The 25,559-nt window shown below is 40.5% G+C and overlaps 1 protein-coding gene across 26 annotated transcripts in view; it reads left to right on the forward strand.

Annotated features, from left to right (window-relative positions):
• The window catches only part of PPFIBP2 (PPFIA binding protein 2), a gene marked incomplete at its 3' end in the record, with an annotated part of 145,044 nt that overhangs the window by 112,534 nt on the left and 6,951 nt on the right, over positions 1 to 25,559 (forward strand). For 16 of the 26 annotated variants that reach the window (XM_081279528.1, XM_081279519.1, XM_081279509.1 and 13 more), the window contains 15 exons: positions 1,645 to 1,756; positions 4,173 to 4,234; positions 5,272 to 5,347; positions 6,423 to 6,523; positions 8,254 to 8,321; positions 10,097 to 10,154; positions 11,123 to 11,164; positions 14,629 to 14,767; positions 15,836 to 15,946; positions 16,343 to 16,484; positions 17,121 to 17,249; positions 23,485 to 23,635; positions 23,898 to 24,009; positions 24,220 to 24,308; positions 24,606 to 24,728. In XM_081279528.1, coding sequence (XP_081135654.1) covers positions 1,645 to 1,756; positions 4,173 to 4,234; positions 5,272 to 5,347; positions 6,423 to 6,523; positions 8,254 to 8,321; positions 10,097 to 10,154; positions 11,123 to 11,164; positions 14,629 to 14,767; positions 15,836 to 15,946; positions 16,343 to 16,484; positions 17,121 to 17,249; positions 23,485 to 23,635; positions 23,898 to 24,009; positions 24,220 to 24,308; positions 24,606 to 24,728 — 1,515 coding nt within the window. The remainder of the gene's footprint in view (positions 1 to 1,644; positions 1,757 to 4,172; positions 4,235 to 5,271; positions 5,348 to 6,422; positions 6,524 to 8,253; positions 8,322 to 10,096; positions 10,155 to 11,122; positions 11,165 to 14,628; positions 14,768 to 15,835; positions 15,947 to 16,342; positions 16,485 to 17,120; positions 17,250 to 23,484; positions 23,636 to 23,897; positions 24,010 to 24,219; positions 24,309 to 24,605; positions 24,729 to 25,559) is intronic. The other 10 variants (XM_081279532.1, XM_081279517.1, XM_081279533.1 and 7 more) reach the window with 4 other exon arrangements.

Consider the following 25,559-nt stretch of genomic DNA (forward strand, 5'->3'; position numbering starts at 1 on the left):
TCCATAGTGAATTTTGCAAAAAGAAAACCGTACCCATCATGGTCTCTTCGTCCTCTAAGTGGTCATACTGTCCCATTTTGGGGATGTGAAGGAAGGTTTATTCAGAAACCCTCAAGGTGGGCTCACAGACCCCAAGCCTCAGAAGAGTGGCCGTCATCTACTCTATTAACTAAGAAGCAGGTATCTGAGGGTTGCATCCTGGCCTGTTCACTGAGTCACTCTTTGTTTTCTACACTGAATCCTGTACTGTCCTGTGTTTCTCCCCAGGAAATGGGAGGGTGAATATTGTGGGTATATTGATGTAAGAAAGTAGCAGGGGCTGATGCAAGGTGCATGCTGAAACTGGACACGAGGCCTTTGGGCAGAGGAGCCACCAAAAAGACTGGTGCTCATGTGGTTACTTTGGGAAGTTCAAAGATTAACTTGTGACTGTGGGAAAGGACAGTCAGTATTATGCCTTTAGGATCAGAGTTGGGACATGATTAGGGTACTCGTGGGAAGTCTAAGTCTCATGGGTCAGTCTTTTCTGTGTGTTCCATTGTTCAGGAGTCAGTTCTGACCCCTTTTTAAATTTGTTTTGATGCTCACAGAAATGAGCTGATTATCCATAAGGGAAAGAATAGGATAAGAGGAACAACATTGGTAGCATTTTTTGAAAACTTAACATGCACTAAGTATTAGACTGAGTTGCTCATAACCATTATATTAGTTAATCCTCACTAGAGTCCCAAGAGGTATGTGCTATTTCCCCCATTTTATAGATGAACTGAGGCTCAGAAAGATTGAATTACTTGTCATATGTCATCCAACTAGGACATGCGAGAATCCAAATTTGTTCGACTCCAAAGTGAAGGTGCCTCTTGTGATGGGATGAACAATTGTATTCTTTTAATGAGTATGGGAAAGTATGGACAAACACATCTAGTATGTGAAATTTAACCTACTAAACTTAGTACTTGGGAACCATCCAGTGCAGCTGCCCATGTGTGTACATATATGAATGCACATATTGCTTTTGTTTTTTGCAAACATTTATGCCAAACACACCCAAATGCTTGTATGTATGTTTATTTGGGCAAGTATGCAGATGTGCCTACAGGCTGGGCAGAGGCATTTACTGTGCCCCAAAGTGTGAGAACATCCAGGGAGGGAACCTTTGGCTCACGCTTTACCCACCAGTGGTATTTTGATTTCTACTGTATTTCCTGTACCGGGAGTAGGGAGATGAAGCTGCATGCACTCGTTACAGCAGCATATCTAAGTACTGTGGCTTGAGTATCTTGGGATAAGGAAGATCACATCTAAAATGAGAATGTACAAGTCTGAATCAAGGACTGCACCCTCACATTTACATAATTACAGCTCCTGCGGTCTCAGGGGTACCTTGGCCTCAGTGAGCAGAGGAGAAAAAGAGCCTGGTCAACTAGGAGGATGCAGGAAAAAAAACAGGTTGATGACCAGAAAGAGTGAGTTTCTTTGGCAGAGTTCCACACTGTGGGGAGGGCAGAGAGCCCTCCTACTTCTATTGCCTCTTTCCCTCACTCATGTCCTAGGGCCCACTGGGCTCTGGGATCAAACATGAGACACTTCATCATAGTTTGGAAGTTGTTCTGACTTGCTGGGAATTCTCTATTGTTTTTCCAGGCCGAGGTGGCCCAGCTACAAGAGCAAGTGGCTCTGAAAGATGCAGAAATTGAGCGTCTGCATAGCCAGCTCTCCCGGACCACAGCTCTTCACAGTGACCATGCAGAGAGAGGTGACTGGATTGACTATGACAGAATGCAGTTGTTCTGGGCCCACTCTTATAAATGGGCATGTGTATCTATGAATGAGTGTGCATATGCTTGTGTATGTAGTTATGCCATTGTGCACTTTCATGCATGTATATGTCTGAGCATGCCCAAGTGAGTGGATGCATATATGTGTGCATGTGTGGGAGCCTGTAAAGCGCAACTCTGTTGTAGAATCATGTCACGGACTCTTCCTGTATCCAGAACACTCAGCTCTGAATGTTTTTCTCAGGTTCACAGCATTCCTTGAAGCTCTGTGCAGCCCTCTGAAGCTTTTACTGAGAATGTAGCAAATACCTGACTCTTCCTTTGATTAAAAGGCCTTGTTTCTGTGTTATCCCCAAAGAGGAGGCTTATAAATTCATCCCACCTGACAGCTGTACAAGGCCCTAAGGTTACAGAAGCAAATCAATTTATTCTCATCCTTTACATCTCAACTTAAATGTCATTTCTCAGAAAGACCTTTCCTGACTGCCCAACTACAAGATGATGCCCCTACTCCTTTTATTCTCTGAGAATTCTTCATGTTTACTTCACAGTACTTATTATAACTTATCAGTGTTATATTTGAGGAGATCTTGTGATGATCTTCACTCTGACATGACAAGGATGGTATCTTTCTTGTTTGGGAATATATCTACAGAGCCCAGCACTGTATTCAGCTCATGGTAACCTCCAAAGTAAAGTAATTGAATAAGGATGGTGAATGGTCCCTGAGGAGTTTAAATCTTACTGATTAAAAATAGAGGATAAATCTTCAAATACTCCAATTAATGCATTTTATCTTTATGGTTATTTGCAATATATACAGAATGATTACACACCTTCCAGCTTCTCCAGTTGCCACCAGGCTGTAGAGCAATGCTGTTGGAGATCATATTGTCCTATGTATTGGTGCCATTGTAGAGTCTCATCTTGGCCTCAGAACTACTTAACTTGAATCTCCAACTGATGTGGAAGCCATGCAACCATGCATCAGTGGCTTAGACTTAAAAAAGAAATTAGTGACCAATATGTTCATTCCTGCTCTAGCTTTTCATTGGTATCCTCCAATTGGGTGTCATGTACCTGCCAAGGCCTACCTGTGGAGACTGGGAAGTCGTGAACTATGCCAAACCTTGGCAGAGAGTTCCTGGCCATGACTTCTAGGACAGGCAGGCAGCCTTCCCTCTCTACCCCATGCTTCCCTGCAGTCCAGGCTTTCCAGGACCTGCCCCAGTCAATTATCAGGTACCTCCTAGAGATGGTCCTTTAGTTGTTTGCTGCTCAGGTTGGGTTATGGCTACAAATCCAAGTTTGACAATCTTTATCTGTAATTTACCTCCTATCCCCACCTCCTGGCAAATTAAGCTACAGAGTTGATGTCAGCTGCCAGCCTAAGATAATGAGCAAACACATTCTACTTCACCCTGAAAATGAGCTCCACAACTATTCACACAAAGTCCATACATCTACTGTTGCTACTCTCATTGAATATAACAAGCATCCCAAAGGAAATAGGATGGATGCCTATACTTCTGTTCCCTTGTCTTGTCTTATATAGACATCCCTAATCCCTTTGCAGTATCCACTTTAGGAAGAGGTATAGGTTCTTGATCAGAAAAATCCAGTTATACATCAATCCCTAGACTTCTAAGTATCTGGCAAATGACCTCTAGCTTCTTTAGACATTAGCCTTTGACCTGGTTCTTCAGACAAGTTTGGGAAGAATTCAAGTGAGTCTCTCATGGGTCTAAAGTGAGAAAAAAAATATGGGTTTTCTATCACAGACCAACACAGAGCCCTCAGCCCACAGGGAAATTCTGTAGGTTTATAATGAAACAAGATTATTTTCCCTTAATGGTAGAGCTTGTTTAATATATTTATTTATGTATCTGAACATTTTAAAATTCTGATTATACTATTTGAAATTAAGTTGACTACCCCAATCTCTTACATAATCATTTTTCTCAGTATCCATTTAGATGTAGATTTTTATTTTTCTTATTTTAAATTCTCCTCTACTTATAGTCTGTTTCTTAAAATAAGAAAAATAAAAACAAGCCAGCAGCCTAGACATATGCCTATGAGAATAAGAATATCTGCCTTCTTGGGAGAGGTTGATTGTAAAAGATTTTTGGTTCTTCTGTGTCACTTTTGCATAAATGGCATTTTAATTTTTCCCGTGAATGTCTACAAAGAGAAGACAAAATACCAGGTTCATTCACTTAATAGTCAAACAAATATTTTATGAGACCAACTCTGTACCAGATACCATCCCAGGCTCTTTAAAGAAACAATCCAAGTTCACATAACAAGTTTGAACTTGAGTGGCATCTTAACATATGTTGATAGCTGTTTGTATTTATACAAATAATCCTTTCTTTGCCTAAATTCTTTTAGATCAAGAAATTCAACGTCTGAAGATGGGAATGGAAACACTGCTTGTTGCCAATGAAGATAAGGTAAGATAGCCATTGTCCTTTCCCTGATAACACCTCTAGCTCTGTTTGTTCCTGTTGCTCTCTGGTACTAGACAGAGCTGTGTCCGTTGGGCCATCAACAGGCAGATGCCAGGAAGATAGCTTCTGCCTCCTAGAGACTCAGTTTCAGCACCTGTTTTGGATGCCTGGGAACTTTGCCTAAATGGAATCTTTCAAAGGCAAATTAAAGCCCTGCCTATTTATGCTAGTGTGGGGGGAAAATACTACTATGGTTAATGCCAATGTAATAGCTCCTTCTTTGATTCCTAGCAAAACTCAGAAACGGCCCACCAATATTCGTGTATACAATCTTTTTTTATACAAGTATCATAAAGACACTGGGCAGCATGCAATGCCTTGGTTTATCTTGCCACCTTATATTCTTCACACCTCATTCTTGCATAATCATAAATAAACACACCTATAAATAAAAAGCACCTAGCTAATGTAAATATCATCTCTAAGGATCCTTTCCCCAGGGTCAGGTAACTAGTGGAGAGCAGAGCCAGGGTTCATACCCAATGGTGTCTGACTCCAAGATCTTTGTGGTCTCCCAAGTTGGTAGACCCTTGCTTGAAAGAACCTATACCCTCTGGAAATTTCTTCTGTATGTGAGTATCTCTGACACCTAAGGAAGAGGTGAGTATATCAGGTTAAATATGACAGCTTTTATTTTTTTTTAGTCTTTTTTTCTGTGCAACTTCAGAGGGTAACACTGGAGCAGGAGGCAGACTTTGTTGGTGGCTACTTCAGGGAGGTAGGGGGCAGAGAGTTTCATGCTTCTGAAATGTTTAAGACCCTTGAAGGATATGTCAGTGATTGTTGGCCCTCAACCTTCAGGTAGAGTCATGAGTATCAGATCTCTGGGACCCTGCTCCATGGGATGGACCTTGACTCTTTCCCTTTGGGATGCTCCAGAAGTTCCATGTGGGTTTTCTTCTTGATGTGCCCAGAATATTGCTGGGTCCCAAAATGAAATCCAGTAGTGGTGCTAATCTAAATCCCTTGCATAATGGCAGGACCGTCGGATAGAGGAGCTCACAGGGCTCTTGAACCAGTACCGAAGGGTGAAGGAGATTGTGATGGCAACTCAAGGTAAGAACAAGAGAAAGTCTTCCATTTTCCCTGAACAGTATTTTATCTGCTATGTCAAATCCAGGGGTAATTCTGCCAGATGATTCTTTACCTCCAATTGGAGAAAATCTACTGGAGAATGAAGCTTTTTGGACTCTCCTTGATAGTGGAAAAGTGGAATCTGTTGATTCCAAAAATGTTATCAAATGATAGTCAGCTCATAACTTCCAGGGACTGTGCAAATCATCAAGAAAATAAAATCTTCAACTTTTTTACCTGGGAATTTCCACCCTTAGAGGATGTTCTACACGTGTCACTGTACCCTTTAGAATGGAAACAAACCTGGATCAGAAATAAGTGTTCCCATTGGAGAGTAGAGCTTGTCTTCCTCTTAGAGAACCTAGAGTTCCTCCAAGGACACCTGGGAGTCTTCCATGCATCACCAGGTGCCTGGTTTTCACAAGAAATTACTGGACAGGGAGAGCTGTTGTTTCATATTTGCCACCAATACTGCTGTGATGTAGAAACACATTTGTGTTCTTATAGGCACAGTGTAGCATATGCTAGGCTGCCTGCCTTGTCTGTCACTCATGCCATTGACCTCAGCCCCCATCACAGATCCTGAAAAAGCAGCAGTTTCACAAGAAAGGAATTCAGGAATCTCTGCTTCTGTCTCTTCTTGAGAAGAAGCCATGCTTCTGCCAGGATTGTGGCTAACAAGTCACTGCTGAGGACATCTTCCAGTCCCCCCACAAATGTTACAGATTTCTTTTCTCTAATCCTTTGGGATCTTAGTCCAAGCCTCTGTCAGGACCTGATTATCCCCAGGCAAAAAAGAAAAAAAATAAGAAAGCTGGAGAAGGGTGTTTTACCTCTGTTCTAGGAGTGAACTTTGACCTTGAAATGACCCTCATGATCGCCTTTGCTCAGATGCTATGAAGAATATTCCAAATAACACTCTTAATGTCCCTTTTGTTTTATTATTCTTTCTTAACAAAGGCAAAATGATATTAGGGTTTTGTGGTACAATTATAAGCTTCTGAACAGTTCATATACCAGTGGTCCACCATAATACTTCTAGCCTTCATGCTTCCAGGGCCTTCAGAGAGAACTCTCTCCATCAATGAAGAAGAACTGGAGGGAAGTTTTAGAAAATGGAACACTGTAAATAAAGGCACTGAAGAATTTAAACAAGAGGTACCATGTTTCCATTCATGATATGGGGTTTTAGCAGCCCTTGGAGCTTGCCCTTAGCTTGAAGGAGGATTTCCAATGTCTGGTAACTAACTAAATCAATGGAACAGTTCTTAGGCCTTAGAGAGAGAGTGGAGGAAAGAAAGGTCCACGGCTCAGGCCTGTATTCTCACTGGGGACAGCATAGTGGGTGTTGGAATTTCAAGGATGGGAATTTTTCTTTTTAATTGGATGCCTTGTCTTTCCTCTGTAGAAGTAAGCATAGACCAATGTGGTGTCTTATTTACTACTGTTTCTTCAGGATCTGCGATAATGTCTGTCTGATACCCAGTAAAATTCAACAAATGAATAGTTTACCTTGCTCATTTAGAGAGATAACTTCAACTTCTGAAGTGATACATTCCTGCTTCACAGACAGCCCTTTCAGTGCCTATAATGAACATACAGATTTTTCTTCTCTTTGGTTTGAAATTGTTTTTGTTGTATGAATCCCCCAGAATTTATTCTAAATACAAATGAACAAATAAACTCATGCATACCCACCTCAGGTGAAGAAGGGCTTTCAGCTTAAGGGCAAAATGTTTCATGAAATTCCAGAATGGTCAAACTGAAAAAGAATTTAGCAGTCCAGATCAATCTTTTAATTAAGGAAAGATCAAATTGTGATCCAATAACCCTGTTATTGAGCCAAGGAAGTACCTCCACATTGCTGGCAATTACAAAATAGCAATAACAAGCCTTGTCTATTACCTCTGTGTGGTCACTGTATAGTTCTTACTTAATTTACTCCTCATGACACCCCATTAGTATTCTTATTTTATTGTGATAAAATTGTGGATTAGAGAGGTAAATAATATACTTCAGGGCATACTGCAAGTAGATGGCAGAATCTTGACTTGAGCTCAGGTCTGTCTGACCACAAAACTCAAGCTCTTAACAACAATGCTATAATATAAGGGTTCTTCCTATAGGGAAGAGGTGGTCTTTGTGGTTAGCACCATACTGAAGACATAGGACTGTGTTCTTATACCCTCATTAGTTTACATTGCTCCCCCTGAGGTCCTCTTTTCTTTCTTCCCTTCTTTATGAACTCATTCTCACATCTCAAGATTTGCCTCAAGTGTTCTCCCTTCTGAAGCTCTCTCAACATTCCCACCAGCTAGAGGGAGCTTCTCCCTGTCCTTTGTTCCCTTTTTTATGTTGTCAGCCTCAGTGCCCTAGGATGGGTGGCATTGTTTTTGTCCTTGCTTACTTATTTGCCTGTCAGATGTGTAATGTGCTTACCTCGTACCTAGCATTGGGCCAGTGTTTGTGGAGTAACTATATCATTAGGGTTCTCTCACAGGGGTAACAGAATTTGACTCTGGCTAACCTAAGCTGAAAGGGAATGTTTTTGAAAGCATGTGTAATGACTTACTAAATGAAAAGAAGAGCTGAAGAGTCAATCTCAGAAAGGACTGGAGTAGCAAAAGCCCAGGGACTCAAGTCTCTGGACTCTACTGCAAGGATGTGAATTTTATCTAAGAGCTGGGGTTTAGAGTGGAAAGGCATCAACCAGGATGGATTGACATATCTGCCTTCATGGTATTTTGAAGGAGCAAGGCATCCATCTTGATGTTTTCACCGTGGCTATACCCAGTGGTGGAAATGTCACTCCCCAAAGATATCAAATAAGAAGAAAGGATGGTTCTCAAATAGTAACTCAGTTCTGTGGTAACCCTATTTTGATACAGATGCCTCCAAGATGCAGCTCTCCCACAGTGGGGCCACCTCCTTTGCCACAGAAATCACTGGAAAGCAGGTAGGAGCTTGACCCTCTCTCTGGAGCTCTGCTCTCAGCCCATCTTGCAATCCTCAAGTGGAGGGTAACTGGCCATGTGTGGTGAGCACAACCACCATTCTGAGCACATGCATCCTTCAGTTGACAGGGGGCACCAACCAGGCCTGCCTCTTCTGGTCACAGAAGGGCTTCCCTTCCCACGGCTGAGAGTCTAGATCACTGCCACTGAGAAAAGAGCTGGCCAGGAGTTGGGGTCTCAGTGGAGAAGTGACTACTACAACTCACCCATGCCCTCCAGTGGCTCCTTGGAGCTGAGTGTGCCCCATGATGTGTCTGTCATTTCCATCATCCCTTTTGACATGTCCTTAGCATTCTTGGAGTGATCTAGTTCTTTGACCACCCAGGCACTATAGGGAGGAACATTTCTCCCCACAGGGAAGTTGGTCCAATTGCTTTGGTGAAAAAATGCTTACAGGGCTGGGGATGTGGCTCAAGCGGTAGCGCGCTCGCCTGGCATGCGTGCGGCCCAGGTTCGATCCTCAGCACCACATACAAACAAAGATGTTGTGTCCAGCGAGAACTAAAAAAAAAAATAAATATTAAAAAAAATTCTCTCTCTCTCTCTCTCTCTCTCTCTCTCGCTCTCTCTAAAAAAAAAGAAAAAAGAAAGAAAGAAAAAATGCTTATAAACTACACTATAGAGTCATTGACTACCACCTGACTGGTTCCCTCCAAAATTAACCCACTTCTAGATCCCCATTTCAGTTCTTTAGAACATGTTTCTAAGCTTAGTCAGTGAGGGAGATATGGAGGTTTCACCACCATGAAAAGGCTCTTTCAGCCAACGTGTCTGGGGAAGAACATAATCATAAGAGGCTTCCCTAGAAAGGTGCTGAGCCTCCAGATTCCAGTCTTTACTCTCAGAGTCCAACTTATAGAGAATCTGAAGCATCAGCCAGCCCCAGAGCAAACCAACAATATCAGAGAGTGATTGACCAGTCCTAAGTTTTATAAAATAAGAAATTTAGTTTATGAGTTCACTCAGGGGGAAATAACAATAAGGGATTCACACTGACTGGACTTACAAGAGACTAATGTATAAAGAAAATTTGTCTTATATCTATTAACTGAGGAATACAACTGCCAAGAAGACTTGGCACATGGTTACCCTTGTGATCACTGGTGGCATTGCCTCTTTTCTAATTATTTGGTACCCTTCTCTGCAAAACAGCCTCTATGAAAACAATATTCCTCTGAGCAGACTTCTCAGGATATAGAGGGCCAGAGAAGAGTGTTGGAGGATCTTAGCAGGAAGTGCTTTGTAGCAATGGCTGGCTGATGTGTTTGTCTCTACTCTAAGGAGGAACCAACTTCTTCCTACCTGGATTACTCTTAGACTCACAAACAAGTCAGTATCAGTATTCTTCTTGTACTTAGACTCTGCAGACATTAGTCTTCTTTATGAACGCAGGGTAGCTACACAGATAACACAGTAGTTACCTCTCATGGATGCAATAGAGTTAAGTGTATTCTAACTGAGCAACATGAAGGACTTTTTATTGGGACTTAAGTGATGCTGTCATGCCCTCACCAACATGTTGTTGAACCAGGCTATCTCCCAAGGTGGGACAGCCTCATCTAATATGTTGGCTGTTGTGAGAAGGTGGTTCTTCCTTCTGCCATTTACCCTAAGCCCAAGAGAGACTACTGGTTAAGCATTTAGATTGTCTTCTGTATTAATGATACCAACCTTCACTTTCTCTTATAGCTATTTTTGTCACATTATGTTTTTCCAGGGTTCAGAAAAAACTCTCCTGTAGTCTAGAAGATTTAAGAAGTGAATCTGTGGATAAGGTCAGCTCATCAATCTATCCATAAAGATTACTGAGTTACTTCTTTAGGCCTATTACAGAGCTGGGATATGTGGGTGAGTCCTGGTCCCTACCTTGGAGAGACTCTTGCTGGTAAGGCAGAATTACAAGAATATTTGAGAAAATCTGTCAGATATAGCCCAAGGCATCCTAGAGACAAGACAACTTGGGAAATGCAGGCTAGAGTGGGTAAGAGAAGAGGTGTCAGTGAGCAAAGGCTGAGTTCTGGGTCTGATGGGCACAGGCAGGATTTGGGGAATGATGGGAAATAGGAGGAAGTAAGGTCAGAGCCAAGTATTAGATCAAGCCAGAGAAGATCTTGAATATTGGCCTTATCTCCCAAGGCACTTGGGATGATTGCAGCAATTTTGAATTAAATAATATGGATAAAGTAAATGATTCCCAGAGTAAGGGCTGGAATTGTTTACAAGATTCAAGAAGCAACTTTAAAAAAAAAATCTAGGAAAATGAGGGCTTTGTGACCCCCTTAGTAGCCTTTGACCATGTGGGTGGCACCTATGCTAGAGGATCACAGGCTCTTTTGCTTAGTCATCACAGAACAAGGAACCTGCTCTGATTGAGCCTCTAGTGATCCCATGCTGCATGCTATCCCCTGGTTCCAGCAGTATCAGCCTCCCAGGTGACACAATGGAGATCCATAAAAGCTGTATTTGGCAGGAGCCATGGTCTTGTCTAGTGGCTTTGCTCCCATGGGCATATGCCTCTCACTTCCCTGATCAGATTGCTGGCAGTGGCCCGGGTGTCTGTCGACAAGGTTAGACAGGGATCTGCATTTGCTGGCATGTTATGGTGATCTCCTGACACGAAGATCAGGGAGAGGCATGAGCCTTTCAGATATAAGCAAGTGGATAGTCCTGACTTATTTATGCTTTTAGACTTATTAAGATCTCTTTTCTCCATATAATTGAAATTCTTTCTGTTACTCCGTAGTGTGTCAATGGGAAGCAGCTTTCTTTGGCAGTGGAACCCAAGGTACATTAAGTTCATATTATTATCACTTTTTTTGTGTTTGCTCTATTTGCCAGAGTGTTATAACAAATTATGGTTTTTATAGTCTTAAGATATGTTAACCATCGGGGTAAGAGGACAAGAAGAAAGACAGAACTTCCTCCTCCCATTTTACTTTTATGTGCACCAAGGTGTATAATGAGCTTTCACCAATATTATCTCCATTTTATAGGCTCTATTTTATAGAAACTAATCTTTAACAACAATCTAGCCTTAATCACTGGGCAGGGAATGCTGTGATCTCAGTACACAGAAGAGCGTGGCAGCTCTCATCCTTTATGTGCTGATGAAAAACACGAGTAGGGCTGGAGATGCAGCTCAGTGGTGGAGCATTTGGCTAGCATGTTGAGGCCCTGGGTTTGTTTCCCAGTGCAGCAAAACAAAACAAAACAAAAACCAAACAAGTACTCTTAGCTTCCCTTTAAAGAACACATCACATTTAAAAATTCCATTAGAATTTATTTCCTCCTAGAAAAACCTGTTTTGAAAGATGATTATGTTTCCAGGTTGGTGCACAAATATTGAGCCCTTGATGAACTGAAGTTTTTTATAAATGGCATTATTTCATCCATTATTTTTAACATCGTATGGGAGAATGTATTGTACTTGACCCTCATTTGCCTTTCATATGAGACATGGGGCCTTGTTGCCCATGGACTTTGACCTGAGAGGGTCATTTTATTTTTTCATACTAGTGTGATAGAATGGGCCATCTCTGTCCTCTTAACTCTGTAAGAGGAAGATCTTTTTTATACTTCTATAGGCTTCTCTGCACTTTTATATTTATAGCAGTCAGTGCTACAATTGGGTAGCCATTCCTTGAGCTATCTGAACTATAGAGCAGGAGTCTTCTGCCTGCTTTCTTGTCTCAGCCTGGAGCCCAGGCTTGTATAGTCCCTAGGCAAATTGAAAGCCTTCCTGTAGAGACTGCTCTATGGTATTTTTCACCTAGCAGTTTCCCTTCCCTCTTCAGCCTCACAGAGGTCATTCATGTGTCTAAAATACATGTGTAAGTAATCACCCACTTTTTGGAAACAGAGCTGGTTCACCAGCTCAAGCTTTAAGATACTGACTTAATAACTAAGAAATATATGTGATGGGGGATTGTTTATGAAGAGAACATATTCCAAATTAAAAGATTGATTCTTCTATGATTTTAACCATAACTATAATCTTGTGTGGTCTCAACTAGTTCAACATGAACACCTCTTTACACACACACACACACACACACACACACACACACACACACCCTACCCCATATCCTCCCCAGGACTGTTCCACAGGTGTAATGATCTTTTTGCAGTATCCCCTACCCTTGGTGCGAGGCCCTTTCTTTCTGTCACTGAGAGGTCACTAAATCATAAGATACTTCTTACTTCTTATATTCTTTTCAAGCTCTCACTGTGAGACATGTCTGCTGAGCTTCACCAGAATGCACATCCCCTGATCTGGCTCTCCTATGGGATGAGTCAGTACTCTCTACTCCTGATGTTCTAAAATTAAGTCCTCTTATGTTCTGTTCTCAGGACTGAACATCCTCTTACCATGTACATGGATCATCAGCCTTTAAAGCACTAGTTTCTCAATGTATTCTTTAAATTTGTCTTGGGTCAGACTTGGGCTTGATATTCTAGATGTCAGTTGACCTGTGCCTTCCTTGATCTAGGGTCTGCTCTTCTGGACTGCTGTCTCTCTAGGACTCAGCATGCATACTTCTGTTTATCTGTTGTCCACTGTATGTGTATCATTTCACAGCAGATCAGAGGCAGAAATTGTTATTCCCTATTTAGAAATGACAGAACAGAGGTTCTGAAAGGTTAAAGAGAAAGAACTTTTCCTGAGTCAGTCTGACTCAGGCCATGGGCTCTCTCCCCTCTCTGGCAGGCTGCTTTTCGGTAATTCAAAGCAGCACAGTAATAGGTTCCATGCTGCTCTTTCTCAGGGGTTTTCATTTCCCCATAGCCAGGATTATTCTTCTTGGAGACGGGAGAACAGAATCATACAATTTCTAGGACATGCATTTATAAGCAAACTGAACTCAGAAATATACTGAACACTTGACTTATAGCTGAATGAAATTTCAAAGATGTCTCAGTCATACTAGTTTCCCATTATTGGCCTGACTTGCCAGTTTCAAAATCTATCTTGTCTTTCATATGACTTTTCTTCTGGATCCAATCAAGTGATCTACATTTGGGTCCCTCAACAATGTTGCTGCAGTTTCTCTTCTCTTTTATTCTTGCTCTTGAAATGCACTCTACTGTTTTCCCCAAGTTTGTAGATTTAGGGGCCATATATGCTCCTTGCCCAAATAAGTGCTATTCTTCTTCCTCTTTTATTCAACTTGCTTTTTTGGGACTTTTTATATGGCCAGTGTTTAACCACAGGGTCCATTGCATCAAAACTATGCCTCAAACAATGTACCTTAGACAATAATCCTAAATTCCAAAGGGAACTCTGTGTTGGCATATAGTCCTCTTCCCCATTTCCTGTTGTCATCTCCCAAAGTGTGTGCACACCTTCTTGCTTTGCCTTAACAGGCTTTCATAAAGAACTGTTATCACAAAACAGACTTTTTCTTCTACTGCTTCAAATTTAAATTCTAATCTTCTTTCTATAGCATAGCCTTTAAGCCAGAATCTACATAATTTATGCACTTGGTTAAACCCCTGAAGAGATTTGCCCTGACCTGTTTCTGAATAAGGGTCCTACTCTGGAGAAGCACATCCTTATTGCCTGCAGGAAAGCAGGTCTTAGGAGAACAGGGAAACCCAGACCAGATTTTTATATATACATATATATATATATATATATATATGTGTGTGTGTGTGTGTGTGTGTGTGTGTGTGTGTGTATAAAGTATAATATATAATATATAACATGTCATTATAACTAATTATATATTATATAATCATTAATATATAATAGAGATTCGTATGTGTACCATATACATACATATACATAACATACATATATATGTGTGTGTGTGTGTATGAGATAAATATATGATATATACCTCATATCTATATATGAGATAAACTAGTAGGTAGAGAATTTTGGCTTCTGTATTTGAAGAGCTCACAGACTAATTCATGGCTATTGATTCATTAAGCTTATGAACACTAGGCCAAGTGGCAAAGGTCTCCTTCATATGACATGTCCAATTCTTGCTTACAGGTGATTGTAGTCATCCCTAGATTGGGCTTGACTCTAGTCCTGTCTCACTGTGTGGGCAGATTTTTCCCTTTCTCAGAACTCTAGTCCTCTTTCCTGGCTTGGGCTAAATGATCTTTGAAGTTTTTGTTGTTGTTGTTGTGAACTCTTGGAGAATAGAATTATTTGGATATCCAAGGATTTCCTAACTGGGTTTGAGTTGAGTCTCAGGATTAACTAAGTATCTCTCCTTTTCTCTTTCCTTCCAATAGGACAGCTCTTTCCTGGTGGAACAGAAATATCCTACATTACCCGGGAAGCTTTTGGGAGCCACACCCAATGGAGAAGCTGCCAAATCTACTTCTGCCACCTCCCAGCCTGACCCTGTAGGAAGCAACCTGCTAAGACTGAGTGAGTGTCCAACCCTTCAGCTAGTAGATGCTGGAGCAATGTTTTTGGCACTTCCAATTATTGTACAAGATACCTGTGCCTGCCATTGCAGCCCTTAATTGAGAATGTTGGGAGTGGTTGCTGGTACAGTTTGTACCTCACAGTAATCCCATTTTTACAGCTCCCTGCCTTGGCAAGGGAGGTAAATACCAGCATCCAAGAAAACCCAACCTGTATACATACTCTATTCTTCCCAGTTGTAATTAGTCCATCCCATTTTCCTCTATTCTTCTTTTCCTCCTCTTTTGAATTCCTGCCTTTCCTTCCGATGATTCCTCTTTTCCCATCTTCTTAGATATCCTGTCACCCTTCCTGCCCCTCACCCTTCCTTCCTCTGGCCTCCTGGACTTTCTCTCCTTTCTTTGCCTTGTCTGGAGTTTCCCAGCAGGATTATAGTATGCACTTTTTAGGCAAATGAAGTCAGTGGTCAGTGGGCAAAGATGTCAGCTCACAGGTATCCCTTTGGAAGTTAAGTCCTGAAATCATGAGGTCTTTGCTACTTTTCATCCAAAATACGTGATTTCTCCCCAGTAGCACCAGCAGACCTCATGGGGCCAAGGAAGGAATATTCTAGTCTAACAGAGTTTCCCCTTCCTCTGACTCCTCTGCTCAACTGTTGCCTGAGTCGGCCTGTGTGTTGGCTCATGAAGGCCAGTTCTGCTGTGGCTACAGAAGCTCTAGATAAGCCTTTAAATGAGTGTATCCAGTGACAGACTGGACTCACAGCAGCTTCTAGTCTGACTGAATGACCTTTGACACCTGTGCAAGAGCTTCATGTGACCCAGGTTGTTTAGTCCCTGCTGTTCTCCCTCCCTTTTCCCACATGTAGACAAATACCTCAGCCTGCCAGGAAGTGGCACCTAGCATTTGGCCCCTCTTTTGAGGCCTTCTTTCAGTTAATGACCCTGTAGGCTAGGCTGAGTCAACACTTACCTCATCTTTCTTCATGGGATTATTTTTCTTTTGAGTTTTTCTCTTTTGCTTGATGACATTCTTTTTTATTTCTTTGCTTCCCTGTAACTCTTTTGGGTTGGACTTTGGCCTCTCTTGTTTCTTCATGTGGCTTCTCTGCTTCTTGGTTGGCTGGAGATCGTGGCCGGAGTGTCAGTGCCCCTGTATTAGGTACTGTACCCGTACCAGGTGAGGTGGAGAGTGAGAATGCTTTTGCTTCCCATTTACCAATCCTTTTACCACTACCCCAAATGCTTGGCCATTGTCCCCTCCTGCCTGCATGCCTGCATATCCCTCTGAAAAGAGAACACAATCCTTGTTGAATAATCCACAAAAACTTAGACCCAACCTTTTGAATTTGATGACATTAGCTCACTCAGATTTGAAACACTGAGCTCACTGATGCCTTATCTGGAAAGCCTGGAGTGTGCCTGAGCCTCTACTGGCCTCTGGGATGCTGGTGTCAAGCTCTAAAGAGCTGGGTGGTCTTCTGAACTCCAAATCGGATGCCTGGGATTAGGGAATAGGGGTCTAAAGGTCATTCCTCTATCTGATTGACATATCATTCAATCTTTTCAACCACAGGAGACACAGAAAGCAGTTGGGATAATGCTGCCATGGCCAATGAACTCTCTTCCAACTCATCGGGTGCTGAGTCAAGCCCCCAGTCCCCCCTGACACCAGATGGTAAACGGAGCCCCAAAGGAATCAAGAAATTCTGGGGAAAGTAAGTTGGTAGTAATGGGTTATAATCATATTGCTTAAAATTAATTTTCTTCTTGACTCGATAAAAAATCTATGTAAGTACTTGGTCTATTAGACACTTGGGACAGCAGTTAAAATGGAGCAGTCATGTTCAGGGTGAATTTGAGTTATTTTTTCAGGACCCAGAGAAGGGAAGATATATATGAAAGTTATCCGTTAAATATAGCCAGTATCCTTATACGTGTCATTCATTCTAGACATCCATCCCACACACCCCCAATGATATTCACTTCAGCTTATCCTATATGGGTTTTGGGAGAGGAACAGATGGGACTGCAAAAATCTTTGAAGACAGAAAGCTGAGTTCTTGCTGGCCCAAGTGACATAGTCTATGAAATAGGCAGACACTGGAGCCTCCTCCCAGGCAGCAACCTTTAATTTGTCCCCCAAGGGGAGTGGCCCACCCCAGGCTTAGAATTGAGATGCAAGCCCAATGAAGGAACTGTCATAAGTCATGATCCTTGATCTCTTGGGAAGCATAAGGAGACAGCATTGCCCTGAGTCTGGACTGCATGGCCCTACCTGCAAAGGAGGGGTTACACTGCCTCTAGACTCTCAGGTCATCCCTGACAGTCTCCATGGATTCCTCTCCATGCAGAATCCGAAGAACTCAGTCAGGAAATTTCAACACTGATGCACCAGGGATGGCAGAGTTTCGACGAGGTGGACTTCGGGCAACTGCAGGACCAAGACTCTCTAGGACCAGAGATTCTAAGGGACAGAAAAGGTAAGGCTCCTTTCAGTCTATCTACAGAGAGTTACATGAAATTTTTCCTGGGATGGAGTGGGACAAGGGACTGGATGTCCCAGAGCCTCCAGAGATGGATGGGAGGAACCCTTCGTGTAGAGTTTCTTGACTTGCCCATTTGACACTTGTCAACATTGCTCATGCTGATAGATAAGATACTGAGGAGAAGGCAAGAGGCTCTCTACAGTTGGAGATGGGAGGGTGGTGGTGGTAGGAGGGCCTAAAACAGTTCTGCATATCTATAATCCATTATCAGCAATATCTTTGCACACTGGATTGAGAAGCTTTGTTGAAGCCATTAAGAGCACCGTTCCTAGAATCCCAGACATAGGTTATAGTCTCTGCTCAACCACTTCCTAGCTAAGTTATATAACCTCTCTATTCATCATTTTCTGGTTTGTAAAATGGAGATCAAATATGAGTATTTTATTAAGAAATTCTTATGAGGAATACATTTAAACCAAGCACCAGCTGTCTGCCACACAAGAGTCAACATCCCCTAGTCTGTTTGGAAAAGAGAACCTCCTCTTACTGCCTGTGGGCAGCCCACTCCTTCCACAGACTCCACAGGAGGGTGTTAGTGGAGCAGGTTGCATCTTCCATTATCCCTCACAATCTCACTGTGCCACATTTTACCGAGGGATGGTAATCGCTGAAGCATGAGTGGCACTGGAATCAAAATGGTGAGTTTTACATCATGCCCTAATTTAAAAAAAAAAACAAACAAAACATAAAGAACCTTAAGCTTTTCCAGAGGTGTCCTTGGTGGACACTTTCTTTACCTCCTTTTCATAGCTTTCCTGCTCTGACAAAGTGTCTCCCTTCAAACCTAAACAGGTTAATCTTTACTCCTGTTTTGGTGAAGCCCCTTTTTCTATCTTTGTGCTTTGTTAATTTTGATACTTCACATCCAGCAGAATATCTCCTTAGGTCTAAGTTACAGAGCTAAGGTCAGTTCTTCTGGAGTCTTCTGAAGGATTGGATTGTGCCCTTTAAAATCTAACCAAAAGGTGAAGTGGGGCTAACTATCTTAAGTTTAGTGCTCTTGAGATTGCCATATACCAGTGTGAAGTCCAGGTAATTATCAGATAAAATGTACATAACTCAAAAATTAGTTCTCAGAAATAATGCAGTCAAGATTCCGACTGAAGGGAAGAGCATTTCCCTAAATACATCCTATTGTTTACAGTAGTACATCCCCTGTGGAAGGGAATCATAGCTTATTTTGCACATGTATGAGATGCTTCCCTCCCCAGCTTGCCATGGGCAGGTTTATAGATTTTGTCAGGTCTTCACTCAGGTGTTTCCCAGAGTGGGGCTGCATAGTGGGGGAATCCATTTGCATTCTGCAAGTCACTTTAGAGTAAGGGGTAACCAGTGTCAGAAACCTCTGCCAAAGGAAAAAACTGCCATTCCAGCCACAGAGCTGCTTTGTTAGAATGTCTTTGTGCTTTGTTAATCCTAAACAATGGTTGATAAAGGGAATGGGAGTGAAGAGTCCTGATGAGATTGCTGTTTATCTTAACAGTGCTTATGGTAACAAAGATGAATTTGCTGGGAGAAAAGAAAGGCCTTTATTACCCTGAAGCAGAAATTTGATAGAATTATATGCTAATGTCCTCTAGTATTTGTAGATATCAAGGCAAAACTTTTAAAAATGTTGTCAATAATATTATTCGAGGAAAAGTACTTTATTAATAATAGCCTCCAGCCAAAATTCTTCTTTTTCTGATAACAAATTATTTTTTAAATAGGTAGTTGATAATAACATTTTGTTGGAGCACTCTCTGATTACAGATGAACAAATTTTATTTCTTTTCCCCCAAAGTACAGTTTTATGGATTTACATCCAGACAGCACTGCTGGGAATGGGGAGCCTGTCACCCATACATCCTAGTCAGTTTAAAAGTTTCAAATTTTTCTTTGTTCAAATTTCTCTTTTACAGACCTCCAAAAAAATTCACAATTTTATTGTTAATTTTGTTTGCATTTTAATTCTTCTTTTGTGAACTATCTGTATTTTTTCCAATTTTATTTAGTCATTTTTTATTTTGTTTACTTTATTTGCACTAAACATGCACACATGATTTTTAAAAACTTAGCATAAGAGGTTTTTTGTTGTTTTTCTGCCCTAGGAAAAAGACATTAAAGTGTAATGATTAATGCTAACAGATTCTAGAGCCATAGACTGGATCCCATCTTTATGGAGGGGTTCTCTGAGCTGATCTACTGAGGGTATTGCCCTTCAAGACTCACAGGTTTATGAAGGGTCTCCCTCCAATCACATAACTGCCCTACTGATGGTCCCATTTATGTGTGTATGTATGTGTGTCTTTTTTCCACACTTGTGGTCAGAGTCATATTTCATGATTATAAGGAAGCTACCAAGGCACCTACTTTATGGGCCCATTCCAGGGTCCAGAGAAAATCAATCAATGTGTTGACAGGGCTAAGTGTTTTGAAAGTTTTACATATATAAGGTATTTTATTTTACTTTTATTTTTATTTATTTTTTCATTACATTACTTATTACACATGTAGAGCACTATTTTTCATATCTCTTTATATACAGTATGTTCACACCAACTTATGCTATTATACATGTACTCTTTTTTTTACATTACAATTCTTAATACACATATGTACCACCATTTTTCATATCTTTATTTGTATATAAGTATGTTGGCCCCAAATTCAAATCTTCATACATGTATTTTGTATAAGGATGACCATCACATTCCACCATCCATATATAAGGTATTTTAAACACAGTGTTTAGACCGATGAGTCCTTTTATTCCGGTTTTCCCTTTGTCTATAGTTTTCCTTTTATCAGATGATGATGGACTAGACTTAGGGATCTTTGAGAACTAACTGGTTTAGGGGAAATTGAGTTGGGGATCCAGTTCAGGTTGAGTAGGATTTGTGGATGTAACCTGCCATCACTCCATAGTTTGTTCATTCGGGTTTAGTTAACTAGCTATCCTAGCATAAAAAAGCTTCAGTGCTCACTCCTACTTCCCATTTTGCTTGTTGTCCATAACTAAAGATGCAAATTAGAAGTAATGTTCCAAAACAAATGTGTCCTCTAGCATTCCATACCAGAAGTACGAGATAGTGGAAACAAAACCGTATTTTAGATGTAACAAAGCTAGAAGCTAGTCTGTGGAAATTCTTTCCAGTCATCAAATCTGCAAAATCTTAAGCAGGAGATTTGGTTCTCTTGAGTGCTTAGTCAAAACAGAAATTCTCTCCTGTCAGGAATGTACTTGCTAATGAAGTGTATGCACTTATGAATGTGCCATGCCCTTTCCCCTATCATGGAGGTGGCATATTTGATAATCTCAGTATATCATTTTAACAGCAATTTGGAAAGATGTTTTGGAATGTGTCAATAAAATAAGTTGTTTGGCTGTGTATGAGAAGTACCTTCTCTGTCATTTCTAAATGATTTCCTAGCATGTTCAGCCACATCCCTGGCAGAGGGGATGGGGGATCTGGCTTTGACAGAAGCTGAGGAGTTCTGGGTCTGATACTGTAGGAACAACACAAGGTGGGGTAGAGAGGGTATACACAACAATAAATGAGAAGACTACCAAAATGAGGACCAGAACTCTAGTTTGGTTGAAACATCTGAAGGACAGAAGTTTTCAAACTATGATCTCAAAAATTCTTATTTCCTCCTTCAAAACTGAAATGCCTCTCTAATATATACAATCTCTGTTTTTTCCCCACAATTTCCAGAAATGAGAAGATGAGTGAAATAAAACCCTAATAACATGTGAAATAAAAGTGATAAAATGAGCATTGGAACAGAGAAATTGTTCTCATATTAAGAAACAAATTATAAATGACAACAAAAAAATGTTAGACCATATCAAAAGCAGTAAGTGCAAGAAATAAATTTCAAATAGAAATTATAAATAAGTTTTCAGGTATTATTTATATAAAGTGAATCATATGAACACATTGTAAAAAGATTGAAATTTCTTGCTGATTTTACATTTTATGCTAACATCAGCAAAGATAACATAAAACTTATGCTACTGTCAAAAGAGCATGGACAACACATCAATTAATGAATATTGTCAATTTGAAGAGTATTTAAGATTAACCATGACAATAGAAAACTTGAATGCTAGAGGTCATGTTCTAAAATGAATGTGTCCTCTAGCATTCCATACCAAAAGTATGGGATAATGGAAACAAAACAATATTTTAGATGTAACAAAGCCAGAAGCTAGTCTGTAGAAATTCTTTCCAGTCATCAGATCTGCAAAATCTTAAGCAGGAGATTTGGTTCTCTTGAGTGCTTAGTCAAAACAGAAATTCTCTCCTGTCAGGAATGTACTTGCTAATGAAGTAAACGCACTTATGAATCTTTAACATTCATATGTGAGAGATACTTGATAGAAGTTTTCCTGAATTTAATCAATGATTCTAAAAATGTGCATGACAATACCAATTACAATTACAAATTGTGAAGCTGAAACTTTTTAAAGCTCTCATAATTATAAAAGAAAATATTGACAGTCATCCTAGAAGAAAGACTGACTCAACCTCCATCCTACTCCATCATCTCCAGGGTTCTAGAATGGTGTTTTCTTGTTATTATGGCCCTTTAAGAAATCCTTTCCCTTTAAGAACAGCTCAGCCAGGTATTCAAAAAATGTATTCCTGTATGTTAGGGGTGGGGGTTAGCTCTCTGTATTAAGTGGTTTTGCATCTGCACATTAAGCCAACTGAGTACTGAAGATGTGGTTAGGTCTACAGTGGTTTGCACTGAACATGCACATACTTTTTTCTTGCCATCATTTTCCAACAATGCAGTATAACAACTATTTGCATGGCATTTACATTATATTAGGTAATGTAAATAATCTAGATATGACTTAAGTTTATGGGGGATATGTGTAGGTTGTATGTAAATACTACTCCATCTTATGTAAGGGACTTGACTCCCTCAGAATTTGCTATCTGCAGGGGGTCCTAGAACCAATTTCCTGTGGATACCAACAGACAACAGAAAGAAATCGTTCGGAATATTTAGTCTTTAATATTCCATAAATCCCCATTTATTTTTTAAAATGAATATAAAGTTACTTTGTCCACTGCCTGCCACAAAGTTTCTTTTGGGATTTTGAATGTTCCATTATTTTCACACTTTAAATGAAAAATTGATGTCTCTAAGAATGGTTGGTTTTAATGTCTACTCATCCTGTCTAGGAACATGATCTAACTCTTCATTTATTCATGTCTTTTTTTTTATGTTGCATAGTTGAGTGTTATGGCTACTATATCACCCCACTCTACCCCCTTGTGGTCCCCACCCCATCACAATCACATACACAGGTACACGCATTCCTTGTTAAGGCAATTTGTAGGCCGTTTATAATTTTGGTTAGTATGGGGGAGAATTTTTATTGTTTTAACAAATGCTTTAATAGCTGTGCATGGGCACTATGTAGAAAATGGTTGATTTTTGCTTGTAATATACGTATTACATATGTATATATGTGTATGTGTGTGTATTTTATTACTAGTCACCTTACTGAGCTCTCTTGAGCTTTCCAGGCAGGCAGCCCTCATCTGAAAAGAACTATTTTCTTTTATATCTACCTTTCTAGTAGCTATACTTCTTACTTTTATTTATTCTAATAAACATTATAATATTTTCGATGCAATCCTCAGAATACTGTTATTATTAATAATAAGTACTGATAAAAATATATTGTCTCTTTGTTGATTTTTAATATGAAAGTCCCTAGTATTTTATTAATATTAGCTATTGTTAACTGGAGGGCTGTTGATTTTTTTTTTTTTTTTTTATGTTAGAGAACCAATTGTCTTTTTCCAACTTTCTAAGTGTTTTCCTTAAAAAGAGTGTTGAATTTTGTGGACAAAATGAGTTAGTTGTAGGTGTTCTTCCTAATAGGGCCATGCTCTGGGATTGTGACATGTTGAGGTATATGTGGACCTATTGACTGCAGTCTCTTAAGGATTATGTCAGCTGTCTCTAAGTAGCTGGATTTGAAACTCATTTGTTATAGAGGGGACTTAAATGTACCTCATGTGAGTGTGTTGTGGAATTTCCTTCAGCTATAGCCCATGGTTGGGTTGTTTGTTAAAAGGTAGTTCCTTTTTGATGAGGTTTTATTATACGCAGAACCTCAGACTCTCAACTTACAAAAGTATACTGTTTCCCTGCTTCCCAGTGATGCCAATGCCCCCTTTGCCCAGTGGAGCACAGAGCGTGTATGTTCATGGCTTGAGGACTTCGGCCTGGCTCAGTACGTGATCTTTGCCAGGCAATGGGTGACATCTGGCCACACTTTACTGACAGCTACCCCTCAGGACATGGAAAAGGTAAGAGCTGAGCCCAGGGAGAGGAGGCTGTTATTTCTCCCCAGACCAATTCATGGGAAGGTGAAGGCCCCCCACTCCATATACACACAGGAAGATGGGCAGGAAGGCTGGGATTTCCTTAGTAACTGCAGGTTGACATCCCAGGGTCTTGTGCACAGATCCCCTGCCACACTCTTAGAGCATCTCCACCCTGACACAACATCCTCTGGAGATCAAATTGTCTGCCAAAATTTTACATCTGGTCTTCATCTTGCAATTTCAGGAACTAGGAATTAAGCACCCTCTTCATAGAAAGAAACTTGTTTTAGCAGTGAAAGCCATCAACACCAAGCAGGAAGAGAAGTCTGCGCTGCTGGATCACATTTGGGTGACACGTAAGGACAGGCATATATGTATTAAGTATGTATCTGTTCCTAAGGGTAAAAAGAATTTCCATTTTGAATGTGTGCCTCAAAGACAGCTGTGTCCTTGTGAAAGGCAGATGGATTATTAAATCTTCTGAAAAAAACTGGAACCTCAAAATGATAATTGTTGCTCCTATTCTCAGGAATCCCAACACATCTATTTTTTTTCTGTATTTATAGGGTGGCTTGATGATATTGGCTTACCCCAATATAAAGACCAGTTTCATGAGTCCAGAGTTGATGGACGAATGCTGCAATACCTAACTGTGGTAAGGACTTTTCCTTTAAATATTTCAGTTGTATCTGTGAGCATTTGGCTCAGATATGCCCATGATTGTTATTTTAAGCCTGATTCCATCTTATTCTGAAGTCCTTGAAATAGTATTGATTGTTACATAAGATATCCCCAGTAGCAGAGTACAAACCATTGTGATAAGAGAAACTGTTGATATGTCCATAATGCACCTTCCTGAAATGTAGAAGTCTTGTCTGTTTGGCCAGACCAGGAAGGACCACTGGAGTCTTGTCACTTTGGAAACTGGTTCATAAAAACTTTTCTTTTCCAGAATGATTTACTCTTCTTAAAAGTCACCAGCCAGCTACATCATCTCAGCATCAAATGTGCCATTCATGTGCTGCATGTCAACAAGTTCAACCCCCACTGCCTGCATCGGCGCCCAGCTGATGAGGTGAGGGCAGGATAATATCTATGCAGGGAGCCATGAGCCAGGACACTTGAAATATCCTGTGTGAAAAAATAAGATTTACATAATCACAAAATGCTGCATTTTGGACTATGGTGCTTGGGATTCTGGCACCCAAAACACCCATGTTGCTTGTACTTTTGTATTCCATCGTGGCCACTAAACCTCCAAATCTTCCACTCTCCCTTACATTACAAATGTAACGTCTGTGGCAACAAGTTTTTCAAAGTCATCATAATGATTACAGGAGATGAGGAGATGATGCAAAGGAAGGGGGAAGAGATACACAAAGTGGAAATTTGAGTGTCAGGCAGAGGACAGAAAAACCAGAGAAAAAGGGACAAGGAGCCCTACAAAATCATACATTAAGAATAGTTTTTCCTACTTGTATATACAAAATTAAACAATGTTCAGGTCCAGATATACAGAATCCATGAGCAGGTCTTAGTAGAGAAGAAACATTACAGATAAACACAGCAACCCAAATGATATATCTGATATTGTTCCATGAACCTCAGGGTTCTTGGTGGGCCCCAAACTGAAGTGTTGTCAATTACATCCCACCTCCTGGGTTCCTGGAAACTTTGTCTACCTCTGCTTCCTGGGGGATTAATGACTCTTACCTCTGTTCTCCACCTCCTGTTTTCTTGGTATTCAACAAATATACTTTGCTTGCCCAGGCCTAGTGCTGGGCATTTTAAAGTATCTTGATGTGTGTTCCCTGTTTAGTCAGCTTTTCACTGCTGTGATTAAAAGACCTGATGAGAATAATTTTAGAGGAGGAAAAGTTTATTTGGGGGTCCATAGGTTCAGAGG

Source organism: Spermophilus citellus (genome assembly GCF_964194105.1).
Source record: "Spermophilus citellus genome assembly, chromosome: 2".
In the NCBI taxonomy this organism is placed as follows: domain Eukaryota; kingdom Metazoa; phylum Chordata; class Mammalia; order Rodentia; family Sciuridae; genus Spermophilus; species Spermophilus citellus.